The sequence below is a fragment of the Scomber scombrus genome, chromosome 2 (assembly GCF_963691925.1).
Source record: "Scomber scombrus chromosome 2, fScoSco1.1, whole genome shotgun sequence".
NCBI lineage: Eukaryota > Metazoa > Chordata > Actinopteri > Scombriformes > Scombridae > Scomber > Scomber scombrus.
Genome location: NC_084971.1, coordinates 6,324,149 through 6,348,507, shown reverse-complemented (window position 1 = coordinate 6,348,507; position 24,359 = coordinate 6,324,149). Strand labels below are relative to the sequence as shown.

The 24,359-nt window shown below is 39.6% G+C and overlaps 1 protein-coding gene across 2 annotated transcripts; it reads right to left on the bottom strand.

Annotated features, from left to right (window-relative positions):
- Nucleotides 1-311: 311 nt before the first annotated feature.
- Nucleotides 312-23,305, bottom strand: LOC133989527 (high affinity choline transporter 1-like). Of its 2 annotated transcripts, none has more exons than XM_062428148.1 (9): nt 14,367-23,305; nt 13,604-13,812; nt 13,233-13,346; nt 11,753-11,908; nt 7,485-7,633; nt 6,310-6,453; nt 5,896-6,049; nt 5,465-5,682; nt 312-4,014 (listed from the first exon to the last, which is right to left on the bottom strand). In XM_062428148.1, the coding sequence occupies exons 2-9, from the start codon at nt 13,785-13,787 to the stop codon at nt 3,472-3,474; spliced, it is 1,662 nt and encodes a 553-aa protein (XP_062284132.1). In that variant the 5' UTR covers nt 13,788-13,812; nt 14,367-23,305; the 3' UTR covers nt 312-3,471. The 2 variants fall into 2 exon arrangements, with proteins under 2 accessions (XP_062284132.1, XP_062284133.1); XM_062428149.1 differs by having other exon boundaries at nt 21,351-23,305.
- Between the last annotated feature and the right edge of the window lie 1,054 nt (nt 23,306-24,359).

The following is a 24,359-nucleotide window of genomic DNA, read 5'->3' as shown; positions in this document are numbered from 1 at the left end:
TTTTTAGCTTTGAGCACAGAGTGCACAGTAAATCAGATTTCTTTAACCTTTAATACTGTCAGACAATAGTTCACTGCAGACTAAACTTATACTCGACTAATTCTTTATTATGTTGTTTTTTTCTTTCTTTCTTTATTTGTTTAGTCCAACCATTGTATAGTTTTTACAGCCTGCATAGTTCTAGTAGTTTGCCCACCATTTGTAAAGTTGGCTAAAAGTTTGGAAAAAAACTATTTATATTTACAACTTTACCCAGCAGGCCTATGTGTGTGTTGCATAACTCATAGACAATTTAGACTGCAAAGAAACAGTTGTTTGGTTTCAGCATTTATTTTGATAGAACATCACCCCATGGGGATTTACATTAATTGGTTACAAAGTAGGACCTTGCCAAGTGGCAAGAAAGAACAGCCTTCACGAAAGTTCAGTATACAAACAACGCAGTTAATGACAAATCAACATGCATAATAGTATAAAACCAAATACATATTAGGGGGAAATACAATATATAACTCACTACCTATTTATATTATAAAACTAACTGTCCCGTACTGTTATAGATGACCTCTGACTAACTTAACATTGAAAAATAAAACATTTCTGCTCAAAAAGTGATAAAAGTGAAACGTAGACATTACATGTACATACACTCAATTATGAAGGCTTTGCTGTCCTTCGATATATTGTGGACGGCTTGTTGAGGACTGCGGTTTCCAACATATGTCTGGAGACAGCATGTCATTTTTTGGGAAAGAATTCATTCTGATAGTACTGTCATGTATAGGCATGTAGCATTTTTTTTCCTGACATGTGTGACACATCTGTTCAAGATGAGAACAGAATCACTGAACAAATATGTGAGTTGCCGCCCAGTAATCTGAGGATGATCTCAACATGGAGGTGATATTCTACATTTAATCTGCAAAAAAAAAAAAAAGGTATTTGACTTTAAAACGTTGCTAACTTGAGATAAAATACACAGCTGTGTTTTCCCCTCTGCAACTCACAACGCATAATGATCAACTTAAGTAAAAATTAAAAAGTGTAAATATACAAATCATGATTAGGCTGTACAGTACAAGAGTATAATATTGGAAGAAATCACAATCGCACATAAAAAAGAATCATGCATTGCGTCCTGCATGGGTACTGTTTTGAGACACAGTTTGTTCTGTGTGATCAGTCTTTGGAAAATGAAAGGTTTTGACATTCATACGTTACAATATGTTTTGGATAGAAGTCAGAATCATAGATTAAAGTTTTGTATACTTAAAGCCAACATTACAACTCCATGAGGTATTTGAACAGTGACTAGAGTATACATCCATTTTACGATGTCCAGCAAATAACCGCAGACAGCGGAGTGAAACCAGTTTCCAGTGATATTTAAGGCTACAGTATGAGAGGAAGGCTTTCTGACTGTCACTCATTAGTGAGAATCTCTTTGCATAACAAACTGCAGGCTCAGTACAACGCAACATAAATTAAAAAAATTGAACAGTCAGTTATCTCTGTAACAACTAATCAATAAAAAGGAGTACTGTTTTGAAAGTTTCGTGATAATTTCTCAGAATCTTAGCTGCAAACCTTTCCACCACCCCAGAGGAGAAAAAAAATGATCCCACTGTAAACTACAGCTTTAGCATATTACACAAATAACTGTACAGTACAAATGTGCTGAAAAACACCTCTCTTGAGCCATTCCATGCTAAGAGACAACGGAGTAAAAAGGAGGAGGAGGAATGGGTGAGGAGGAGGAAAACGAGGGAGATGTCTGGCAATCTTTCTCTCCATGCAGTTGCAGTAAACCGCTACATTCAGTTATAATCATCTTAGTAAAAATTGCAACCAAGGGGAATGGGCCAACAGTAACCGTGGCGCGCTGGGAGATCGAGTTCTGTGGCTCTGTGTGTCTCCCTGTCGCCGTTCACAACACAATGGGTAATATTAAATAAACATTAGATTAAAAAGGATTTAGCGATCCGAAAGCCTGACATAGTGTTTGAGTCACTTTTGTCCATGTGTCACAGTCAGACAGGGTGGGACACTTGAGTCATCCGTACCTGGGTGATTTTCACACTTTGTCACAGTGTTGTAACAAGAAAAAAAAAGTCTTAAACTTGCTGGTGTCTATTGAGCAGTAATTGAGAGGTGAACATTTACATACAAATATAAACCTTCACATCTTCGATATGTTCTCATAACTTCCACCTGTTGCATACAAATTCACTTTTACAAAATAGAGAACCTTTTTTTGGGAGTGTGGACTATTACAAATCATACATTTAAGATGATACACAATTGAGCAGTTTGGTGATCAGAAAACAGTACTATCTGTCATTTTAAAACAAAATCAAGTCTGGTGTGAGAGCAATGATTATTTGTCTAAGTGTGATATTTCACAAGTTAAAAATAATCTAAAATTAACTAACAACCCAACGCTTGTTTTTTGTTCTTTGGTAGGCATTGTTTTTATTCTGGTGCGATAGAGAGCCCTGTCATGCTTGTGCATTGTTGCAAATTGTTTGCAGAGGTTCAAACTGAAAGAGAAGCTACACGCACTTGTAGCGCAGTACAGCGTCACGAGACACATTTCCAGCCAGCCACACTTGGGCCAAGCTGATTCAGATTTATTTAGTAAAGGATGAATCAGATGGCTTTTTTGCATTCCTGTTTCCGAGAGCGACACAGTCTGAATGCTTTCTATCATGACCAGTAAAAGCTTATAAATAATTACACATTTTGTTAAAAGTGAATTGTAAACTATTTTATCATCATTCTGTTGGACTGATTGTTCCTTTGGGATAAAGTCCATTTCTTGTGCAAGTGTGTTTTTGTTGGTGTTTAGGAAACAAGAAGCAGACGCTTCCCTTCTCTGTATCTGGGCAGTTTCTCAGCCTGTACAAAATGTACAAGTTTGTTTCTTTGTTGTATTACTTAAAATTTTACTCGGTTTAACTTCATCACTTATTTAACTAGTCCTGTTCTTTTTGCCAAATGGAAGTTAATATTAATGGCTCAAGTGCTGAACTTACCTCTGGGTTCTTTGTGTGGATTGCCTCTATTTCAATGATGTATAAAGAAAAATACAGTATAAAACAACACAATCTCAATTTATTCTCAGCTTGGTTGTTGTATAAGTGGGGCCTATATGAATGAAATTATCCACACTGTATGTTATGCTGGCTAATAATTTGTTTTTCTAACATACACTAGCCAAGTAGCCTGTTTTTACTGTATTCTTTATAGAGGGCAATGAGGCATCTGATGAAGTAGTGTGCCAGAGAGCTCAGATCACACTTAGTTAATGTAGGTCTGTATGTTATTGCCACAAATTCACTGTGATGTAGTACAGAATCTGTACTCAATGTTCAGCCTTTGCTGTTGTTCCCCCTCTGTGAACTCCAGCTTGGCAGGCGAACATGTCCGCTCCAGCCAGAGCCCATATTCTCTCCCTCTTCATGACCCTCTTCAGCAGCTGGTAGTGTCCAGTAGCTGCTTGGACACGGAGGGTTCTTCGCTTTCGGGGTTGGTCCTCTTGTCCTGTGTGGCTTTGGCTGTTGGTTTCTGCTTGCGCTTGATCTTGTACACATCCCACCTCTCAGAGAGCAGGCCCTTGTTGAAAATGATGGAGGCAAGCCAGGAAAAGAGCAGAATGGAGACAAGAGAGATGACCATGATTAGAGTGCGGAAGGGGAAGAACTGGGTCAGCTTTCCCTCCGCGTCCATCCGGCAGCCAGGGAAACGGATGGCGGGCGGGAGGCCGATGAGTGGCTCGCCGCTCAGGATCCTCATGATGATTCCAATCAGATAGCCGACAGTGGCGCCGTAGCCATTGGATACCTTGAAGAAGAGGACGCAAACCAACTGAGGGAACATGATGGTGTAGGACATGTCCACACCCACCAGCCAGAAGACCAGGACGCTGCTGTCCAGGAAGGTGAGGGCAGTGCCAGCCAGACCCACTACCACCACTGAGATACGGATCACCCACTGCATCTCACGGTCAGACGCCTGAACAAAGAAACAGAAGGACAAACTGTTAAGTTTCACATTACACCTCGTTGTACAATATGATAATCATCTGTTCTTAGGCCTCTTCAGCCAAGAGATCCCCTTACAAAGGCTACAACACCATAACAGCTCGAGTGAACTGGCTCATTATATGGAACATTCCTTGGGGGTGAAATAATGAACTAAATCATTGTTATGAGAGGGCAAACATCATAAATAAGATCAAGCTGAGACAGTGGGCATGCTGTACAATATGTACAGTATTGTAAAGTCAATAGCTGCTTTGTTGCTGCCTCCAACTTGTGTTGTCAGAGTACATTATAATGATGCAGTCTGTAAATGTCTTGGTGTTACCCACACATGTTTTAATGATGATGGCCATTAAAGGCATTTTATTCTCAGTGGACTGTAAAAGAAGGCAGATTTATGATCCTTAAATGGGGATAATGGCATTGCATAATAGCATCAAATGGTTATACCAGTGACTGTGGGGGAATTCGAAAGAGAAGACAAAATCAAAGCAGCAGAGGTCAAGATTACCTAACTTTTAGGGCAACACACACAGTGGTGGCATTGATGTGTGTCAACTCTACAGAAAAGCAGTTGTTTTAAAACATTTGCTCCAAGGACTGGCAAATCCTGACTACCACGCATTCACAGCTTTGGCTGTCTACATCAGTTATTCAAGCATAGAACACTTCCTCCAAATCAGCAGAAATATTATTTGCTGCAGTTTTGTCTTTGAATATAAGAAGGTTGAACACAAAGCAAAAATATACCCACATTTGGTCAAATTAAGACCAGAGTCTGACTGTTTGACATCTGTTTTAGTATATAAAAAGTTAGTATTTAGTAGAAATGTGAGGTTAAAAACAAACAAACAATTAAATAATTTAAAAACAGCATTTAAAATGTGCAGGAACTACACCGAGTAAAATCTAAACCGCTGTTATGGTTAAGGCTAGCTGGTGAGATAGCTAACTAAAGCTGATTTATCCGCTTCTAGCTATCAGTTTCTTCTAACTGAAAAATTTGATAGTAAGGTTACAACAAAATGTAAATATAATAGAGAGAAAGTAAAGACACATAAACTAGACCAGCTAAACGCTAACTAGCCTGGCTTAGCAGAGCAGCAGTCAGTGTTGTCTTTGCAGCCTCTGACTTTAGTGGATTGATTGCATGATTTGATGTGGTTGAGCTACCTTTAAATTACATATTCAAATATATTAAGTAGCTCAGAAGTTCAAATGGGCAAGAAAGCTGAAGAAAAAACAAGAACACGTGTTGTTTGATGTAAACACCATGTACCCCACACCACCAGCATGTCCTCTGGCATGCTGGTGGTGTCACAACTTCACTGTTTCTGTAGTTTCTGCTCTTCCTTTGTAAGACAGTATAGTAATATATGTCTAAGGATATTTATGTTGTTATTCTTATCTAAAAGACTCACCTGCTTCCTGATGATGTTTTTGTAGATATTTGAGGAAAACATTGAGGCAGAGGACAGCAGGGCCGAGTCCATGGAGGACATGACAGCAGCAGCTACAGCTCCGATGCCGATGACGGAGATGTAAGGGGGTGTGAGGAACTGCAGAGCGATGGGGAGGATGGAGCCTGCCTGTTCGCGCTCATATGGGGTAGGCAATCCATAGAGGGTTGAGTTCCAGTCTAGGAGGATGGACCGATGAATACATTTGATTAAGACAAAGGAACGTTAACGGTGAAGAAGAATAAATGAGTGAAACAAGTGACACATAAAATGGTTAAATATGCTTAGATTCAGAGGACATTTCATTTTAAATGATTTTTTTCCATTCCAAACACAGACATTAAGCAAGATAAAATTGGACTTTTCTGAATTTGTAAGTTAAGAGTGAGTACCTGTAGACGCAGCCACAGCTCCAATCAGGATGGAGGGGATACCCAGCACCAGGCAGAAGGCTGAAGAAGCAAAGCAGGTCACCTGAGCCTGCGTGTAAGATGAGGCTGACAGGATTCTTTGGTAGAATGCCTGGTAGGCTAAACCGCCTAGAGCCTGGTACAAAAAACACAGTACAGACATGATGACAGGAGTCAGTTTGTACAGCAATGCATAACCAGAAAGAATAATCCTCTCATGACTTTCTGCTGTTGTTATGCTTGGCTGTTTTATTGAAATAAGTATACTAATTTAACTGCCGGGTTAAATTTAATTTAACTGCTGCGAGGCAGGAGTTATGTAAATACAGCGTTATTTGTGTATCAGATTACATTTTGTACTCCCTGTGTTTGTATATAATGTCCCCTCACACTTACCAACAGCATGAAGTCGTCGAACCACTTGCCGGCCTCATCGAGCTTCACCGTGCCTACCCAGGGAGCCTGGAAAGTCTGGTTGTAGGCCGTCAGTGAGATGTCCAAAGAGTGTGGGTTGGTCATCAGGAAAGGAACACACACCCACTGCATACACAAACACAAAGACAGCTAATCTGATTATGGGCGCAGTGGGGGACATTTTCAGTCTGACACTGGAAATTAGGAAATTTAAACTAGAGTTGGAGTTGAAGCTCCAGTTTCTGTGTGGGTGGTTCACAGCTTTTTTGTGTCACTTTGAGTTTAGGTTTAGCTCACATTGTATAAATACTCATTGTATTATGAGTATTTATTGTCAAAATGTAATCACAAGATCCAGTAAGTATGGCCATCCTGGAGCTTTGTAACCATATCCCGTGATTGTCATCAGCTAATGTAGTTTGGGCCAGTTTTCATGGAATTTCATGGACGTTGAAACTCAACTTTTCAGTCAACAAACAACAAGTCTTTAAAAGCGCTTGAAAATGGAAATTTCATGAAATGAGCTAACAAGGTTACCAACTGTCAGTTAGCAAGCTTGCTGACTCGCTGAACTTTTACCCCCCTCTCAAATAACTCTTTATTAAATTTAATAAAGTACAATCCTGAAAACAATATGCAAATAATATAATATGTAAACAGAGAGAAGTTCAGAGAGCTATTGTGACAGTGTTAGCGGTTAGCTTGCTAGCCTAAGTAGTTAATATGTCTCCAAGCTACTATCACCACATACTAAGAACTTTAAGACACCCTGTCTGGTCTTTGAGCAGCAAACACTTTATTAACATGTAAAATATTTGACAATATAAACCTTCTTATTAACTTGGTAGACATATTGAACACTGAGGGAAAACTCAAATAGACTAAGCTAATGAATGCAGTACATGCTTTAATTTAGCAAGTAATTTAATCAGTTAGCATAATTAATTAGCTAGTAGGTACCTCTACTAGACTTTATATTGATATTTGATCACTGTATCCTTTCATCCACTTTTTTCCTACTATGTAGTTTAATGAGTAATCTGATCAGACATACTTGAATGATGTTCATCAATCAATAGAACAGTGGAGCTGGAGCTCTAAGGTTCCCCTGATTGTTCATGGCTGTTGTGTAAAGGGGTGAATAGATATTTACGCACCAGGCTGACAAAGATGAGGATGAGCTGGATGACATCTGTGTAAGCCACTGAGTAGAGCCCCCCCAGCAGTGTGTAGATTATGGCCACCACTGAGGAGATGATGATGGAGTAGATGTAGGACAGGTCCAGGATCACACTCATAGTTCCACCTGGAAAAACACAGCAGAGTGATGAACACCGGAGGACTGACAGAGCCAAGTCTTACAGCAAGATGCCTAATGCATAGATGTTTTATTACTACAGATACATGCAACTGCCTATGTGGTGAGTTTAATTAAGTGTTATTAGATTCTTAGTCTCTTAAATCATGTCTCTCTCACACAGACACACACATATACATGCATCCACTCTTATGTACTTGTACTTTATTTTACTTAAAAGCAAAGCAATGACATTGTCTTGTTATACTGTTCATATGCCTTACTGCAGAATGTCCCAAAAGACACTGACAAACAAATGACACTTTTACCAACAAAAGAGCAAACATTGCTAGTTATTGAAGTCAATAAAGTTAAACTTAAGCATGTGTGGCTTTGGCTTAAACCTTTAAAAAAGCATCCAAGAGCTTAGATAATGCAACAAGCCAACATAAAAGTGATAATGCTAAAATGATAAACAGAAGTGTACAAAAACACGTAACAGAAGCAGCCTATTGATTGTGACTGATTGACTCCAAAACATTCCTTTTTTCACCCTCTTGGGTGAATTACACCTTTGTAATAACAGCTTCTGATAAATCTAAATCTAAATTAGGTAAAAAATAAAGAAAGGAAAAAAGGTAGAGAGAAGTGTCTTCAATAGTGAAACAATTGAAACTTTATATGACATAAATAATAATTAAATGTACACATGTGAATGAAAAAAGAAATAAATCTTGTTACTCAAACAAGGCAAGCAAAACGTCACTACCTTCACCGTCTCTTCTCCAACATTGCCAGGGTCCCCCCAGCCGCAGCCTGCAGCCACACCACAACAATGCCCTTAAACAGAGAAGCGTCAGATCGGCACCATCGATCGCCACTCCCCACATGCTGACCTGTCACCACCTTAACCACCCCGTCTCAACTTTTTATCCTTTTATGTTGAGATGATGCTTGTTTCAGTTTGACCTCTCACACTGTGTTTGACATTTTTGATATCTCGCCTGTTATACCGGAAGGTTTTTTGTCACTTTTTAATACATACATTGTCATATTATCTAAAGTAGTTTGTTTTTGTACCTTTTCTACAATTCTACCCATCACGAAACAGTTATTAGTTACTATACTTATTAACTGCCAGCTAATACATGGCATTAAAATGCATCTAGTTAGAAAAGCTCTAAATACTGGTGTGAATTTACTCAGCACTTCACATTCAGAAATAGCAAATGACGCAAATGTACACCTCACCAGAATAACAAATTGACTTTATATGACAGGCCTCTAAAATGTCACTTTTCAGAGGTTTAATTACTTTTATTTTTTTATTTTTTTGCAGTTTTGAATATTTGTAGATTTGTAGTTTGCAAATTATTATAAAATTAGTATTTTAGACCAGCACTGGCAGTACTCCTCCAAATGTATCTGGGAATCATAGTCTGACTACAGCTTCAGGTCAGTTGAGATGCATTTTGATGCCCGCTGTGAATTGGACCTGGCTGGATACATATCCAGATCCAACAGGGCCTTAATGTTGTTGTTTATGCTATAACTTCTTATGGTGGGACATGACACAGCATGTCACTGAATCGTAAATAATTCCTGGGTGGTCCCTTTCCAGATTTAGCACTAGATCTCTTGTCTGTTTTGTGCTGAGCTGTGCTGTTCCCCACTGTGATAAATTTAGGAAGAGGAAAGCTGAAATGAGATTCAGGGGCTGCTGGGTCTTAATGGGCAGCACCAGGGATGGACAGAGGGAACGAGCTGTCTAAATACACCTTGTGTTGTTTTTAGATCCTCATCCCGCTTTCAAAACTCATGCACGCGCATGTCTGCACACACACACACACACAAACACACTGCTTTTCAACCTCTATGTCCTGTCTCTGATTCCTTCCCGGCAGAAATGGGACCAGGCTGTGTATCGTTGATACTATACAGCTGACTGACAGCACATGTAAAGTGTGTTTTCAAAGTTAAATCCTATCTGGCACTAAACCACCACACACACACACTCGCAGACGCAGGCCATGAAGCCCAGTTCATACTACACATACACACACATAAACAGTCTCCCAGCAACAACACCCCTGTGGGCCAAATGCTCAGTGCACTCTCTAGAGTATCATGTTTTCTGTATGTGTGTGTGTGTGTGTGTGTGCGCGTGCGTGCGCAAGTGTGCATACGATGCCAAGCACACGCTGGGGATGAATTACTGTCCCAGAAACAACGCTAGGAGGTTTTACTGAGGAGTGAGGGGTCCCCTGATTCTATATTGGTTTAATATGTTTGGACAAAACCATCCCAGAAACATTCCTGCCTCCCTACCAGTCCTTTTGTGGAGCGTCAGCACAGTTTGCAGTGCTACCTTGGTGACTCAAACACTGTGTCCCTTTAGGTCTTTTTTAACATCATTTTACACACATAGATGCATTTATACTTCAACATGTAACCTTGTCAATCAGTCAGACCCTTGGCACAGACAATGGAAAAAACGTCTCTAATGACACAGCAATCTGGTTTGAATAATTGATCACCTTTCACAATCAACAGGCTGCTCGATGTTTAACCCCCTTTTTCAAATAACACTGGAAAAGAAAACAGCGTTAAAAACACACACAAGAAAACATTATGTCAACACACGCGCACTTTCTCTGCGACCAAAACCTCCACGCACATTCACACCGCAGAGCACATACACACTTGCATTCACTATCCGAAGCCCCCAACCCCCCATACACACACACACACACACACACACACACACACACACACGCACGCAATTAAAATGATCACTTACAGAGAATAGAAATAACAGTAAAATCAATAGCAACAAATTTAGTAGCATATATAGAAACAACTACAGCAATATTTATAAATCACAAGGAGACACTTTTATATTAATATAATAAATGTAAGTTATCTTGTTATCTCATCAATTAGAGTGATAATAATCCACTGCAACAATTAGTTATTTTTAGTGACTGACCCTCGTTGTGCTTATATGCTAAAGAAAAGACAAGTGTCTGAGTGTAAAACTGGTGATATGTGTTTATATGGCTTTTTCCTTATTATGCTTTATAGGTATAGCAAATAAATACATAAAAATAAAGTAATTTTGTCTGGATTCATTTGCCCGTAACTCAGCATTGTTGTTAATTGACAGTACGCTAAGTCTTGCCATACTTAGTTGCTGTCAGGTGTTGCATTGTTCAGCACCGCCACAGTTTACAGTGATAACAGTGACAGATTTACCACTTGAAATTCTGTTGAACAACAGCGTTTTGATTTCAGGTAGAGGTAGCCTGTGTGACTGACTCATTTTTTTATGTTTCCAGCTGACAGTCAAATAGTTTATATACTCACTGTTTGGCGATCCATGTTGAAGACCGACATTGTTCGTGTCTACAAGTATGCTAAAGACAAATGTAAGATCAGGTTTTGTTCTTACATTATCCTGTTGGACTGCTGAGCTTACAAGTTTGTTCATTTTATGTCCAGACAATATGTTTGCACTTTAACATTACAAGAGAAAAAAGTGCTTATGCTGAGGACTACCTGATGTATGTAGCAGACATAACTCTATTTCAGCTGAACTTCCCAAGATCTAATAAAGAGTTGCAAACATTTATCCTTCACACATTGTGTGTGTGCTATTACAGAAATAAGTTTTCTTTAAGCTTACTTTACCAGTACTTTTGGTCTAGTGTTTTTGGTTTTGGAATACCTGTTACGTAACACAAACTCTTATCTACTGAGCTGAAGAGGCTAAATCAGTGGTGTGGTCAAAATAACAAAAACACTTGACAATTACGCCGGATCAGGGATAAATTGATATAAAATGATTTTGAATGTGACAAAAGGACATTGTGGATGTCTAAAGCTGTAGTGTGTGCTGCCGATGTTAGTATCACATTGTCAGGTGTTCCTTTTATCTTTTGTCACCTGCTCACTTTCACATTACTGACATGATTCTGTTGGTGCCAAAACGCACCAATCATCAACAGGCACCTGTTTTTCCTCTCTAGTGTGTTTGCACATTGTGTACCCATATCTGTGGGTGCCTGTATGATTGCACAGTGTGCACACATCAGTGCCAAACACCGTTCAGCGTGTGAGGTAACTTACCCAGGCTGACGAGTGTGCGTGCCACCCAAAGCACATCGGCCACCAGTGCAGGAAAGATCAGCGCACTGCTCAGGAAGTTCCCATACTTCTGTTGGAAGGGGTCCATCATTGTCACATATTTGTTCTCTCTCATGGGCTTAGCAAAGAAAAAGCCACCTGGAGCAAGAGCGGAAAGGATAAGCGTGAAATCAGTTTCTCTTATGGAAATGATAAGGTCATATATTTCCAAACATGCCCATATTTTTTATCATTTGAAAACCCAAATGAGAGAGAAAGGAAGAAGGGGAAGAGGGGGAGCGGAAGAGTAGAGGAACACTGCGCGTGAACAATAAGGAAAAACAAGTGTTCCTTTCCAGATAACACAATAAACACCTTCAGCTGAACTCATGGGTCCACTTTGCCAACAATGGACACGTACAGAACAGGGCATCTCATATTTCCTGATCAGGGACTTTGGAGCTTCCCGTTCCTTTAACTCTCACACCACGCAGGCTATTGTAACATCGGACCTGAATGCTAATGATTTCACCTGTTGCAACTGTTTACACATGAATAACTGAGTGTGTCAGTTCAGTGAATTCAGGTCTCTTTAGTTCAAGCCTCTCTGGGTGAACTCATCCCTTTGCACCTGTTGCCTCAAGTTACCATCCTCAACTGATTTCGCAGGGTCCTATTTTTAACGTGAGTGACAGTTTTATTGGTTTTGTCAGATGGGGGTTGTAGGGAGGATTGGTGCTATTAGTGGTCAACAATATTTCAGCTTGGTACAGGAGGAGAAATCAATTTTGATGTGGAAACATTGGATTAGCTGCATTTCAGCTGTCCGGAACTGATTAGACATCCTACTCAGCAGGTCGTGTCAGTTGCTAAAACATTTACATTGCAAATAACATTGCTATCAAAACTAGTAGTGTGGACTCGTAATATTCTCAAGTGTCAATATCCCAAATGACCTTCTTTAGATACCCAGTGTAAACACAGTCAGCAGTGAAAGTAAAACGTTAACAATCTCTCCTGACCTGAACATTTAATTTGGAGACGTGCTAAAGATCTTGCAGGTCCAAAGTCTGTATCAAAGTAATGTTTTGCAGTGTGGGAATGTTATTTAATATGTGTCTGGATACCCTGCTGTCAACATCTAATTCTACTGGCATTTACTGCTGCCTCCTGGTGTGAATTTCAGACCCTGCATATGAGACCATTACACCTTGAGTTCAAGATCTATGTTAGGCTTTTGAAGCACAGTTGTATCTGGCGATTTAATTGGATCCAGATCGCAATCAAGTGACATCATTCGTAGAAGAGGAATCATGTGACATCCTTCGTAGAAAAAGATGTCAACGAATCGAGTGACATTCGTAGAAACAGAAGAAGAAGAAGGAGTAGAAGAAGTAGAAAAGAAGAGACTGGTACACTAATTGGAGTCAGGATTTATGGTTCAGGGGTTGGTTGAAAGTTTTTGGTCAATGGTGTTACTCACCTAAGAAGAAGGTCATGACATAAGGTACAGGCATAAGAGCCCACACTGCACCTAATGTTGGGTTGTATGTTGCTTCAGCTATACCCAATATGAAGCCTCCACCCACCCATGTAGCTGCAAAGAGAAAAACACATCTTTGAGAAACAGGATGCAGACACCACAACAACTTGTGCAATCCACTGATTTCATCATACATACCAATCAACCACTTGTTTTAGACACAACACTACTTAGCATCTGTTATCATTTTTAGCTCTCTTTCACTTCAAAACAGATCATATTTCAATATTTATCATCATAAGAACACCAGAAAGACCCAAAATGATAAGCTAGTATCTGAACTGAAATCCCAATCCCTATGACTGCTTTACCCGTAAGAGTAAAGATGCCGACGAGTAAGTTGATGTTGCGTCCAGCCAGTAGTGTAATCTCCATGCCATCTCCTGTGCATTTCTTCTCCTCCTTCTTGGAGCGCATGGATGCCCAGATGCCCGTGCCCAAGATCAGCAGGTAGAACACCGCCATCACCACCAGACCCGGTACATTCAGAGCCATACTGAACTACTTCTGTGTGTGTCTCCTGTGGGATAGAAATAGAGAATAAAGAAAACATGACAGTCTGAGGTGCTAGAAGCTAGAAAAAACTGAATAATCTCTATGTTTACAGATATTATAATTGGTATTTGTTCAGGATTACTTTTTGTGTAAAAAAAAAAAAAAAAACAAAAGCTATATTTTAGGACTGGAGTGCAAGGTGGCAGGAAAGGCAAGTTCTATAATCATTCTGACAAACACAAAGTACATTCATCATCTGCAGAAAGCGGATAATAGTAGATAACAGTAGCATGTATTCAAATAAATGAAGAGGGTAGGGTGAGCGAGGTGGAAGATATACGCTTTATGTCTTCTTGGAGATAGAAAGTGAACAAAGGCTGCAGTGGGGAGAAAAAAAAAAAAGAGCAGTAGCATCTCGGATGACCAGGCTCTACTTGCTTGGCAGATGGGAGGATGGGGTGAGAAGGACAAGAAGAAGGAAAGGTGGAGGACGTAAAAAAATAAAATAAAATAAGAGGCAAAGGGTGTGAGGGATGGAAGGATGAAAAAAAAGAATCAGAGAGGCGAAAGGGGTCTCACCATATGCTCGGCAGCACTGACAAGATGGCGGACAGTTGTTGTCCCCCCTCTTCAGTGGTTGGACGGCCCGAATTTCGACCCCAAATATCGGAAAGTGAACACACTCAGAGCCATATTAGTGCATACATGTGTGTGTCTATGTGTGTGTAGTTACTGCGACTGTGCATTGGACAGATGTTTTTAAACAAAGGATTAAAAAGGATGAGAAAAGCCTTTGCATTTATTAAAAAAAAAAAAAAAAAAAGTGATAATCCATTAACTGCTGCCGCTCCTCTGCTAATGTTGACTATACTTAACTGTGCTAATGCAGCCCAGGAAAAACCAAGAGGACTCAAGACAAGTTTTCTATCTAAAATATCACAGTAGGGCAGTTTATTACAAGAACATTTTCTTTATTATAAATAAACTCAATTACCATAAACACAGCCATCATTTTCATAGAGGAAAAACAAAACTTGGCTCCCGACCAACTTAAGTGAAAAACACATTTGTTATACAGAAAGCTTGGGCTCGACTCATAAAACTTGAGGAAGAAAGAATGCATGCATATCCACTTGGGATAATGGGGAGAGGAAAAAAGGAAATGTTTGTGAAAGGAATGGACTGTAAAATACAGGGTTGTATGAATGTGTGTGTGTGTGTGTGTGTGTGTGTTTATGTGAGGGAATGGATGCGGGGCTGGGGTGGAGACGGCTCTGTGCCAAAGTCAACAAAAGCCTGAAAAGCTCACTCACATGGCCCATGTGTTTTTCTGTGTTCTGTATGTGTGTGTGTGTGTGTGTGTGTGTGTGTGTGTGAGTGTGTGTGTCCGCTATGTTACATACCAGGCATTGCAGAGTTCAAACTATATATTTATGTTAGATTAAAGCACTGATACAGACTTAAAAAAAAAGAAAAAAGTAGACTGGACACTATAGAAAGTTATAGGTAATGCAAATGCAGTACAGTACAAGGGGAAAAACATAGAAGTAACATTTCTGAATACATTTTTTACTCCACCACATTGATCGAGCAGCTGTAGTTAGGAGACATTTTGCTGGGAAAAACATGCATAAGCACATCAAATAGGCTGCGTTATTAAGTTAATGTGACAGATGTGAACTTGTTGGCTCCAAATCTATTTACAGCAGTGTCGAAAAATATAAAAATTGAGTTTCAGTGGGACTGGCAGTACAAACCTTTCACATTACAAACAAACAAAATCTGATACCACACCAGTGCTTACTCTACTGATTTCCCCTGCCAAATGAGGTGGGAACATTCAGTAATACTCGTACAGTTCATTTTTGGTGGCTAACCACCACTGAAATTACTAGCATTAACCTCTGAGAGAACAATTAATGTTTGGCATTATTCCAGGGACTCGTAAAATGTTTATGGGGCCTTATGCAACCACAGGGGTGACCGAATTCCCTGTGGTCTGCTGATTTTTTTTTTCTCATCTGCTTGTAAAACAAAAGAACATTCGACAGGGAAATGTAGAGGACACCGTGTCCCACTTCTGTGGATTATGAGACATTTCCAACACAGCTCACCCATTACTTTCATGTCATTGTTTTCTTAAAGTTGCATTAATTTATTTTTTTGTCACTTGGGGGAAGATGAACTAAAATCCCTGACATATTATGGCTGAATAAAGTTGTTTTGGCTAACGTTATAACTTCAGCTAATGCTAACAGAGACAAATCAACATGTTATGCTAACCAATCTAACTTCTCATGCCTAAACCTGACCAACCCAACCAACAGAAGCAATGAGGACTAGCCAGTCACATATTATCACCTCATAAAATAGTTTTGGCTATCGTGCTAACAAATATTTTATTTACACATTCAGCAGGTATGTTGCGTTGTGTACAAAACGCCTGCAAAAGTCCAGTATTGACTCTACTCTCCACTTAAACGTCTTGACAAAAATAATTTTAGTTTGCTAGCTAAACTTTAGTTTGCGCCGTTCTTCACCTGCTCAATGCTAATGTTGTTTGTAGCTGGGCAGGTAGTGTACGTAGCGATTTCTGAGCTTTCTTTACTGCCAGAAATAAGATTGATAAGCAATGAGACCATAAAACCAAAACAATGAGCTAAAAGAGGCTAAGGTTCTCTGTAGCACTACTGAGTTGTGATAATTCTCTCTGGGGTTTGTTTTTGAGTGACCCATCTGGTACATGCATTTATGCTTTATAATATTACTGAATTTCAGTCTCCTTAAAATGCTTCATTATATGTTTAAATCTTTTCAGCTAGACAGCAGTTTCACACTACAGACTACTTTAGTGAGCCCCCACTGTTCTTAACAGTATGCAAGATATTTCACAGAGTGGAGAGAGGCCCGGAGTCTCTCAGTAGGGATATGCACGTATTGACCTATTTTGGAGTGGGGGGGAAAAAAGCCCTGTTATATGTCCACAAGGAACACTATATGTTCCTTATGCTTTTTTGCAGTTACTGAAGGTCTGAATTCAATAAAGTTCAATTTGTCCCATATTTGCAGTCAGCCAAATCAAGAAAAATGTTTAAACAAGTTAATATTGAACTTTAAGTATGTGCTCTGTCTAGGCAACTCCCAGTAAGGCGACACACCTCTCACTGCAAAAGTGCTACAGTATACAGAGAGTCAATAAAACCTGATGGGTTTTCCTTCTGAAGCACTACTAACAGTGTAAAGCATTGATGTTCAGAGTAAAGTAAGGATTCTGTAAAAACTGTGCCCTCTGACCTTAAAGGCCGTGCACAATCACACCCATGTTTTTACTTATTGTGGCTGAGGAGACCTCTGCTCAGGTTGATGCAGGAGGAGTTATGCTTGAATAACCTGAAATCACCAGACTCCATGTACTATTAAGGATGATAATGGTGTAATTGTTCCACCTTCATAGGTGCAAAAAAGAGAGAGATGTCAATCAAGCACAGTCTGAGAAGAAGTCTAATTAGCCAAAATAATTTTGTTTTTGTCGCATTTTAATCATAATATTGAGATTTCAAGCTAAAAGTACATTTAAATGTGGTGGAGCAAAATTTTGCAACTCCTACTGCAAAAAAACAACTACTGTTCTATAGTTCATGCAATACTAAAGTATATTTTAAAAGACATTAAGATGACTTCCCTCTTGCCTGAGAGTAAACTTTGGAGTCAGAAGATACATTTCAGGGCTCAGCATTGCTCTGATTTTGAGCTGTAGCCAAATAATATCACCATAATCAATGAGCCAATCAGATGCTATCTGTGGGATCCACTGACACTTGTTGCTATGAATATAACTCAAAGCTAAACTCACACCTGAGGTGAATTCAGTTTGACACAGAAGTAAGATGGGAATGGGAATGTCAATGGTGCATGCACGCAACCACATTTACACCCAATGTATGACCCAACATGGTCTGGTATGAATATGTATGAATAATCCGAAACTTGTCTTTTTCCACTATTAAAGTCAAATACAAACATTTCCTCTTGTTCCTGTGTGTGTGTGGTAGAGAAAAAAAAACTCAAACTTTACTCTGCTGCTTCCAAATTGGTCTCACACATCCTGTTCCGACATTATCAGTTAGCTAAATACATGTTTATCTCTGTTGGAGTGCCAGCACACACAGCAACAAGGTTTTAAAGAAACCAATCATTTCCCTGCTTTATCAAGCCCACAAGTTAAACTAAAATAACCTCTTTCAAAACTTGCACTTCATAAACAGTGTTGGGAAAGTTACTTGAAATGTGTAACCAGACATTACACATCACTCATTAAGCAATACCATTACATGACTCATTACTCAGCAGAAAAGAAACATTACTACTACTGCTACTTTACTTTCATAACTCAGACGTGGCCTTGTGCAGAAAAGGGGCCTTTAAATAATTTGAAAGCTTCCACACCCACATTACATCTTCTCTGTTTAACAAGTGAGAGGAGATATTCTGGATTAAATCCAGACATATTTACTGACCACCAAGAGCTAATTTAATATTAGCCCCAATGACTACATGAAAATCAATCTTCAAGGTGAAGTTTCCTTGTTCCAACAGCCCCCAAACTCTGACCTATATCAGCTGATTCTTGAGTGTAGCCTTATCAGCGGTTGACGTTAGCAAGCCAGCTAAGAATGTAAATAATACTTTGGAGTTACATTTTCTTCTCTCTTGGGGGCGGCTAACTGCCTCCAGCCTGGCTCCAAGCGAAACCAGTTTGTGTAAATCAAACTGATAAGACAGTTAACAAGTCAAATGTAATTACTTAATGTCAACTTTAAAACCTACTCTTTACTATTTAAAAAAAGCCATAGGCCTACTACTGAAATACCCCACTACTTAACGTTACTCATAAATGCTCTATTCATGTGTCATTGTCAAGTAATTTCCTGTCCATGTCACTTACTCAATTTACTGACTCATCACCTGACAACCTTACGTAACACTTCCCACATGGCTTAAGAATGAATACAATGCAAGTACATTAGCAGACACAGGGAGTTGCGCCATCATCGGGTACAATCAGTTTCATAATTAGACTTTAAAGGTGATGAATCGGTTTGACAAGAAATGTGCTTCGTATGTCAGGTGAGCATAGTTTTGAAACGATATATTTTTTGGTTTTCTTGCTCTGTTGTGGTTCAAACCAGGAACATTTCCTTTTGAAAAACCCTGCAACACGCAGACCACATACAAGAAAAAAAAATCATTTTCACTTCATAATATGAGTCACCAGAAGTCCCCTACGTTTTCAACTTTCATTCATACAAGTTGAAAATCGAGCAACTAAAAAAATCCAAAACAAATAAAATAAAAAGGAACTGAATTAGAATTATTGCATCAATAAACTAGACTTTGATGTATTTACTGCTTTCCCTTTTATTACTGTACTGTAGTTGTTTCTCATGTGCAGGTATGAATCAAATACTGCATTTTAACTTCTCTTTTTTCTTGTTGATGATCCACACGCTCATCATGGTTCCCCATTCAATTAAGAACATAGAAAAAAACAACTAAAACTACAGAAATTACACTTAAAAAAAAAAAATGCTGACAGAACCATTTTAGTATTTGGCTCTAATTAACAAAACATTCAATATGTGAACCTGACATGACTGTCAAACGTCTTATGTCACGAAGGGCGACGTGCAAGGACGTGTATGTTAACAGACTTTCCACCTACAAAATGATCATATGTTGACAGTAGCTATATGTGCAGGTGTGACTCCGCCTAATGCCATTTAAAGCCTTTGTGCTGGAGGCTATATATGACCTTGTACTGTTTGGATGTCAGAACGCAGGCAGAGGAAAGATTGTCTCTGTATTTAAAACTATCTCCAGACATGAGTACTTTCTCTGTATAAATACTCTATGTGATATTCTCTTTCATACAGGTGCACAAGTGTGTTTTGGCACTGGAGCAGCTACAACTCTATTTCTATGAATACCTTCCCTCCCACCCACACACACACCTCCTCATCTCCCTGCCTCTCAGTACTTTTCCGTTCAGACAGGCTCTACTGCGAACCATGTGTTTGTTGCTTGCCTCTTCTCCATCTCCACCCCCAGCAATCTTCGCGATTTTGAATCTTCTCTGACATCGTCGTCCTCTATAACTATCTAGCTGGTATTGAACTAAGTGCAACTTCTAACTTTCCTTACAATTCTACCGGTTTGTGCACATGCAGTTTTACTCTGTGCTATAAAGCTTTAAGAGTTCAGGTTGATGGTAAGTGCCAGGGAAATGTGATCTTGTCATGCTCCAGATACAAACGTATTGTCTTTCACAGAGAGAAGAGAGATATATAGAGAGAGAGAGAGAGCGAGAGAGAGAGAGGGGCAGCCAGGGAGAAGACCAACATGGAAAAAAAAGGGGGTAAAAAAAACTGTTTACATCTCTCTCACTCTCTCACTCTCTCCCTCTCTGTCTCTCTCTCTCTCTCCCCTTTCCCTTCTCTTCAGTCTTAATATGGATAATTTCGTTAATACGGCCAACAGGACTTCTAAGATTAGTTTCCTGAACGGATGCAGCCTTGATTTTGAACTTTTCCGGGAAATCAACTGCAGAGACAACAACTGTAAAGAGGAAGTGGTCATTGTAAAAGTCACATTAATCTCTGCTGCTTTATGGCTTTTGGAAGGCACTGAACTATTCATCAATTGAGTGAATCAGCTCTCAAGGGGCATGACTGGGACTGGAGTAAATGAGAAAAGGTAAGGAAGTCAGATTAACAAAAAACTAAAAAAAAGTACTGTAGGTGAGGACTGCCAGGAAATACGCCATGAAAAAAAAAACATCACTGAAAAACCAGGACATTTTAAATAAATATGTAAAAAAAAAAACACAAACAAACAAAAACTTTGCATCTATAGTGGTGTACTTACAAAAATCTTTTTGGTTATTATTCAAAATAAATGACAGTCACTCTCAGCATCCTATACAGTCACTCAAAAATATGCTTCACTTATACAAAAGTCTCCATACAAGCCAATAAAATGGATTTTCATTTAAAACATTTTAAACACAGTACATAATACTACGTCATACGAGGATATCATCATTAAAATTTAATTCATAGCATTTTCATTAGTCCAAGACAATCTGATACCACTTAGTGTATTATGTACCACACAGTCTGAGCATGATCCCAGTCTGCGCTACTTCTCTATTCTCAGACCAAGTGCAGTGGAAAATTACAGCTTATCAAAACCATTGATAGAGGGAATACAGAAAACAAAGATAGCAGCTGTTGTCACAGAGCAAAACCTGCTTTGGCTTTCACAGCAATGCCCATCAGATCTATTTCTAGGATAGGTATGCACTCTCAATTTGCCTGCACAAACTTGGAAAACGCACACAAGCACACACACATACACACACACACTTGTGCTGCTGCTGTACTGTAAAAATGTAGCTGAGAACATCTATATAAAATCAAAGAGTACATGAAGTAAACAACAAAACCAAAGACATATCTCACACAGGAGATGTAAAGTGAGCACAGACGGTGGTTGGATACATACCTAGGGTTAACAGTACGTGTCAGTTCTTAGTGATGATGTGAAGAGGGAACAGAGGCTATTCTCACAGGACAGAGAGCAAGGCCAGGTGATAAATTCAGTCCAGGTTCATGCGACAGTCATCCACAGTGTTGGGGAGTGACAACAGATGGAGGGCAACACAAAGTAACAACGGGTGCTCTACTCAGTCTCTTAAACTCATTTAAGAGGGAACTGGTAAAAAGGCAAAAAAAAGTCTATTTCAAAACTGTTTTTTATCAAAGTGCTCTGGAGAGGAGAGGAGTCAAGGTAGATGTTCAGAGCTCATGAGGCAGGTTCAATCAAGAAGAATGAAACTCTCTAGAATAAGCACACAGCCTTCCCCCTGGTTTTAAACCTTCACATGGTGGGAGGGGTTACACAGTACACAGAAGAAAGGGAAACCACCTGATTGGTGACTGCAGCAGACCTCCTGTCTGCAGCCAATTAGCTGTGCTCAGAATGCAGGGCAGACCCAGCCCCTGTTTTGTTTCAGACCACATGAGGATGACTTTTGCTGTAGAGCGGCACTGGCACCTTCAGCTGCTCATGATCAGCTCATTAACAACTCCCCCTTAATCTTTCCAACTCTGTCTCTCTCTGCCGAAACATCTCTAGCTCTTTTATCTCACTCTTTACCCCATTTGTTTCCCCCTCTCTCTTTAACACACCTCTCCACTGTCTTCAAATTGTCTCCTTTTTGTTTTAAGAGACATTTTTTTAAAAAGCGCTTTTTCTTTCATGTTGACTCAAACTTCGTCATAAAAAAATGACTCACTGCACCTTTCTATCTCTCACATACATGCTGTGTTTCACAATGACTACACAGCCAGCGTGACAGATGCCACCAGGATCGTCACACGGCCGCAATATGTCGAGAAAAACATCTCCCCCTCTAAGTTGCCCCTGCTTTCTTCCGCTTCTTCAGTTTTATTGGTGTGTGTGCTTGTGTGTGAGTGTGGGCGCGCATAACTGCCTCCTTGCCCAAGACTTCCACAAAGCCTTGCTTGTTCTGTCCATATGGTTTAGTGTATCAAGCATTTAGTAAATCACATGGGTAGAACAGGGACAGTAACTACAGAGAAGCAAGAAGATGCAGTGAAGAAACAGGCATGAGTTGTGTGTGTTTCATGCGCAAGAGATCAAGTCCGCCTTGATCTGAATGCCTATTTCTGCAAGTGGGTCTCTGTTCGGTTCATCTGAAGCCATCTCTCAGCATGTCACACGCAGCCTCAAAGCCAAATATCTTCAGACAAATTTCACACATTCTCACACTGGTGGGGAGAGAAGTTTCCATTTCAACAAATCAGACCTGTGAATGTTTTGCTTCTTTTTACAGTTGCAGACTAACTAAAGATCTGCAAATTTACTGCTTCAATGTTTTCATGCAAACTCATCATTTAGCTGCCAGACACAAATATATCAAACTGATTAAACTCTACAGACACATTCCTATAGAGCTGACCTACATCATGAGATCAAAAACCACCGTCCTGCTTTTCTTTTTTTTTTTTTTTTACAGACTATAAAATGTGGCAGACAAGAAAAATCCTGACCACTTCTTCCTCATTGAGAAAGAAAAACTTCTCATAATTGAATACCACAGGGAATTTCAATACCGACCGTCAAACCTCATCTCCTGTCTGGCAAACACTCTCATCTTCCCTCATTTAAAATCATAAAGCAGCTTGTTTTTCTCCTCTGCCCTTTCCCTCTTCAGCCTGAATCAACAAGAGACGAGCTGTGCAGAGGCAGAGGCATAGGCAGCACTGTCCCTTTAAGAGTCATTTTCCTGTACCAAGAAAAGCTCAGGAACTCTCCGCTTAGAGAGTGTGTGTCTGTGAGTGTGTGCACATGCACAGGCCATACAGGTTTGTTAGTTGCTCCCTGCTTTTGCTTTCAGGCTTCAATTGTCTTAACTTGCTCTCTGTATGTGCTTCTCTTGCTGTTGGTTTATTTACTGCATTGAATTTACTGCTTTACATGCTTTCTGGTATGTCTCTGCACTCACTTGCAGACAGAACTGGTTCCCATTGAGTTCCAGATGCATTCTAATTAAATGTTCAGAATAAAAAATGCTGGCTGGATTTCGTCAGCATCCTGCAGTGATAATGTCACCAAGTATGACTGGAACTATAATCTATGGGTATAATATGTAGGGGAATAGGAGGATGGTCAAATGACTGATATAGTGTACTTCTTAATAGCAACACAGGTATTGCAGAATGACTGAACATCACAATTTGTCTCACTATAGACGATAGATCTTAGATTTGGTGACAGAAATGTGATCAAGCTACAACTAAAACACAATAATCAAAGACAAAAGTCAACACAAGATGTGACTCAGGGAAGTTAAACTGGAAGTAAAAGGGATGATTTTGACCAAAATGACAATATACTAAGGCTAAAATATTGTAATAGTCTTCTAAAAATAACTGTGAACACTGCAGTACATGGAGTACTTGGTCAACAGTTGCATGTGACTTTGGAGCTGCGGTGTGATGGTTGGATGGAAGGTCCGGCAGAGTCACTTGGGCCTCAGTGGGTTGGAAGTGGAACTGAGAACAACTATGACGGAGTGAACTACTGCTGAAAGTAGACTGGCTTAAATCACAATCCAACAGTGTGTTTTTATGAAGGTTTCTGCCTTCACAGGGTGTTTGAACACTAGGACTATTCTTTGCCACTGGTGCCTCATCTGTTAAATGTACGTTATGGAGATTTGAAAAGGAGAACTGTTCTCTGAGTTGTCATTATCTTGTGCATGCGCATGCATAAAGGTGACAGAATAAACAGTCTTGCAGGTGGCTTCACCTATTGTTAAATAATTAGCGCTGCCAATAAATGCAGCAGTGTGTTAACAAAGGAAAAGAGGAAGAAGGGTGCAAGCTGTCAAACATAAATGTAAACAGTGTAGGTTGCCAATTCAAATGCCATAGGGTTTGACTCATTGTTCAGCATAAGACTACACAAGATGTTTCTGAGCCAAAC

Bases quoted from the DNA above. Each gene is read 5' to 3' on its own strand.
- LOC133989527 (XM_062428148.1), bottom strand. From the start codon at position 13,787: ATGGCTCTGAATGTACCGGGTCTGGTGGTGATGGCGGTGTTCTACCTG. The intron at 6,454-7,484 runs GTGCGTAAATAT...TTGTGTATGCAG, and splicing joins TCCTCATCTTTGTCAGCCTG to TGGGTGTGTGTTCCTTTCCT. The intron at 4,015-5,464 runs GTGAGTCTTTTA...TTCTTTGTTCAG, and splicing joins AAAACATCATCAGGAAGCAG to GCGTCTGACCGTGAGATGCA.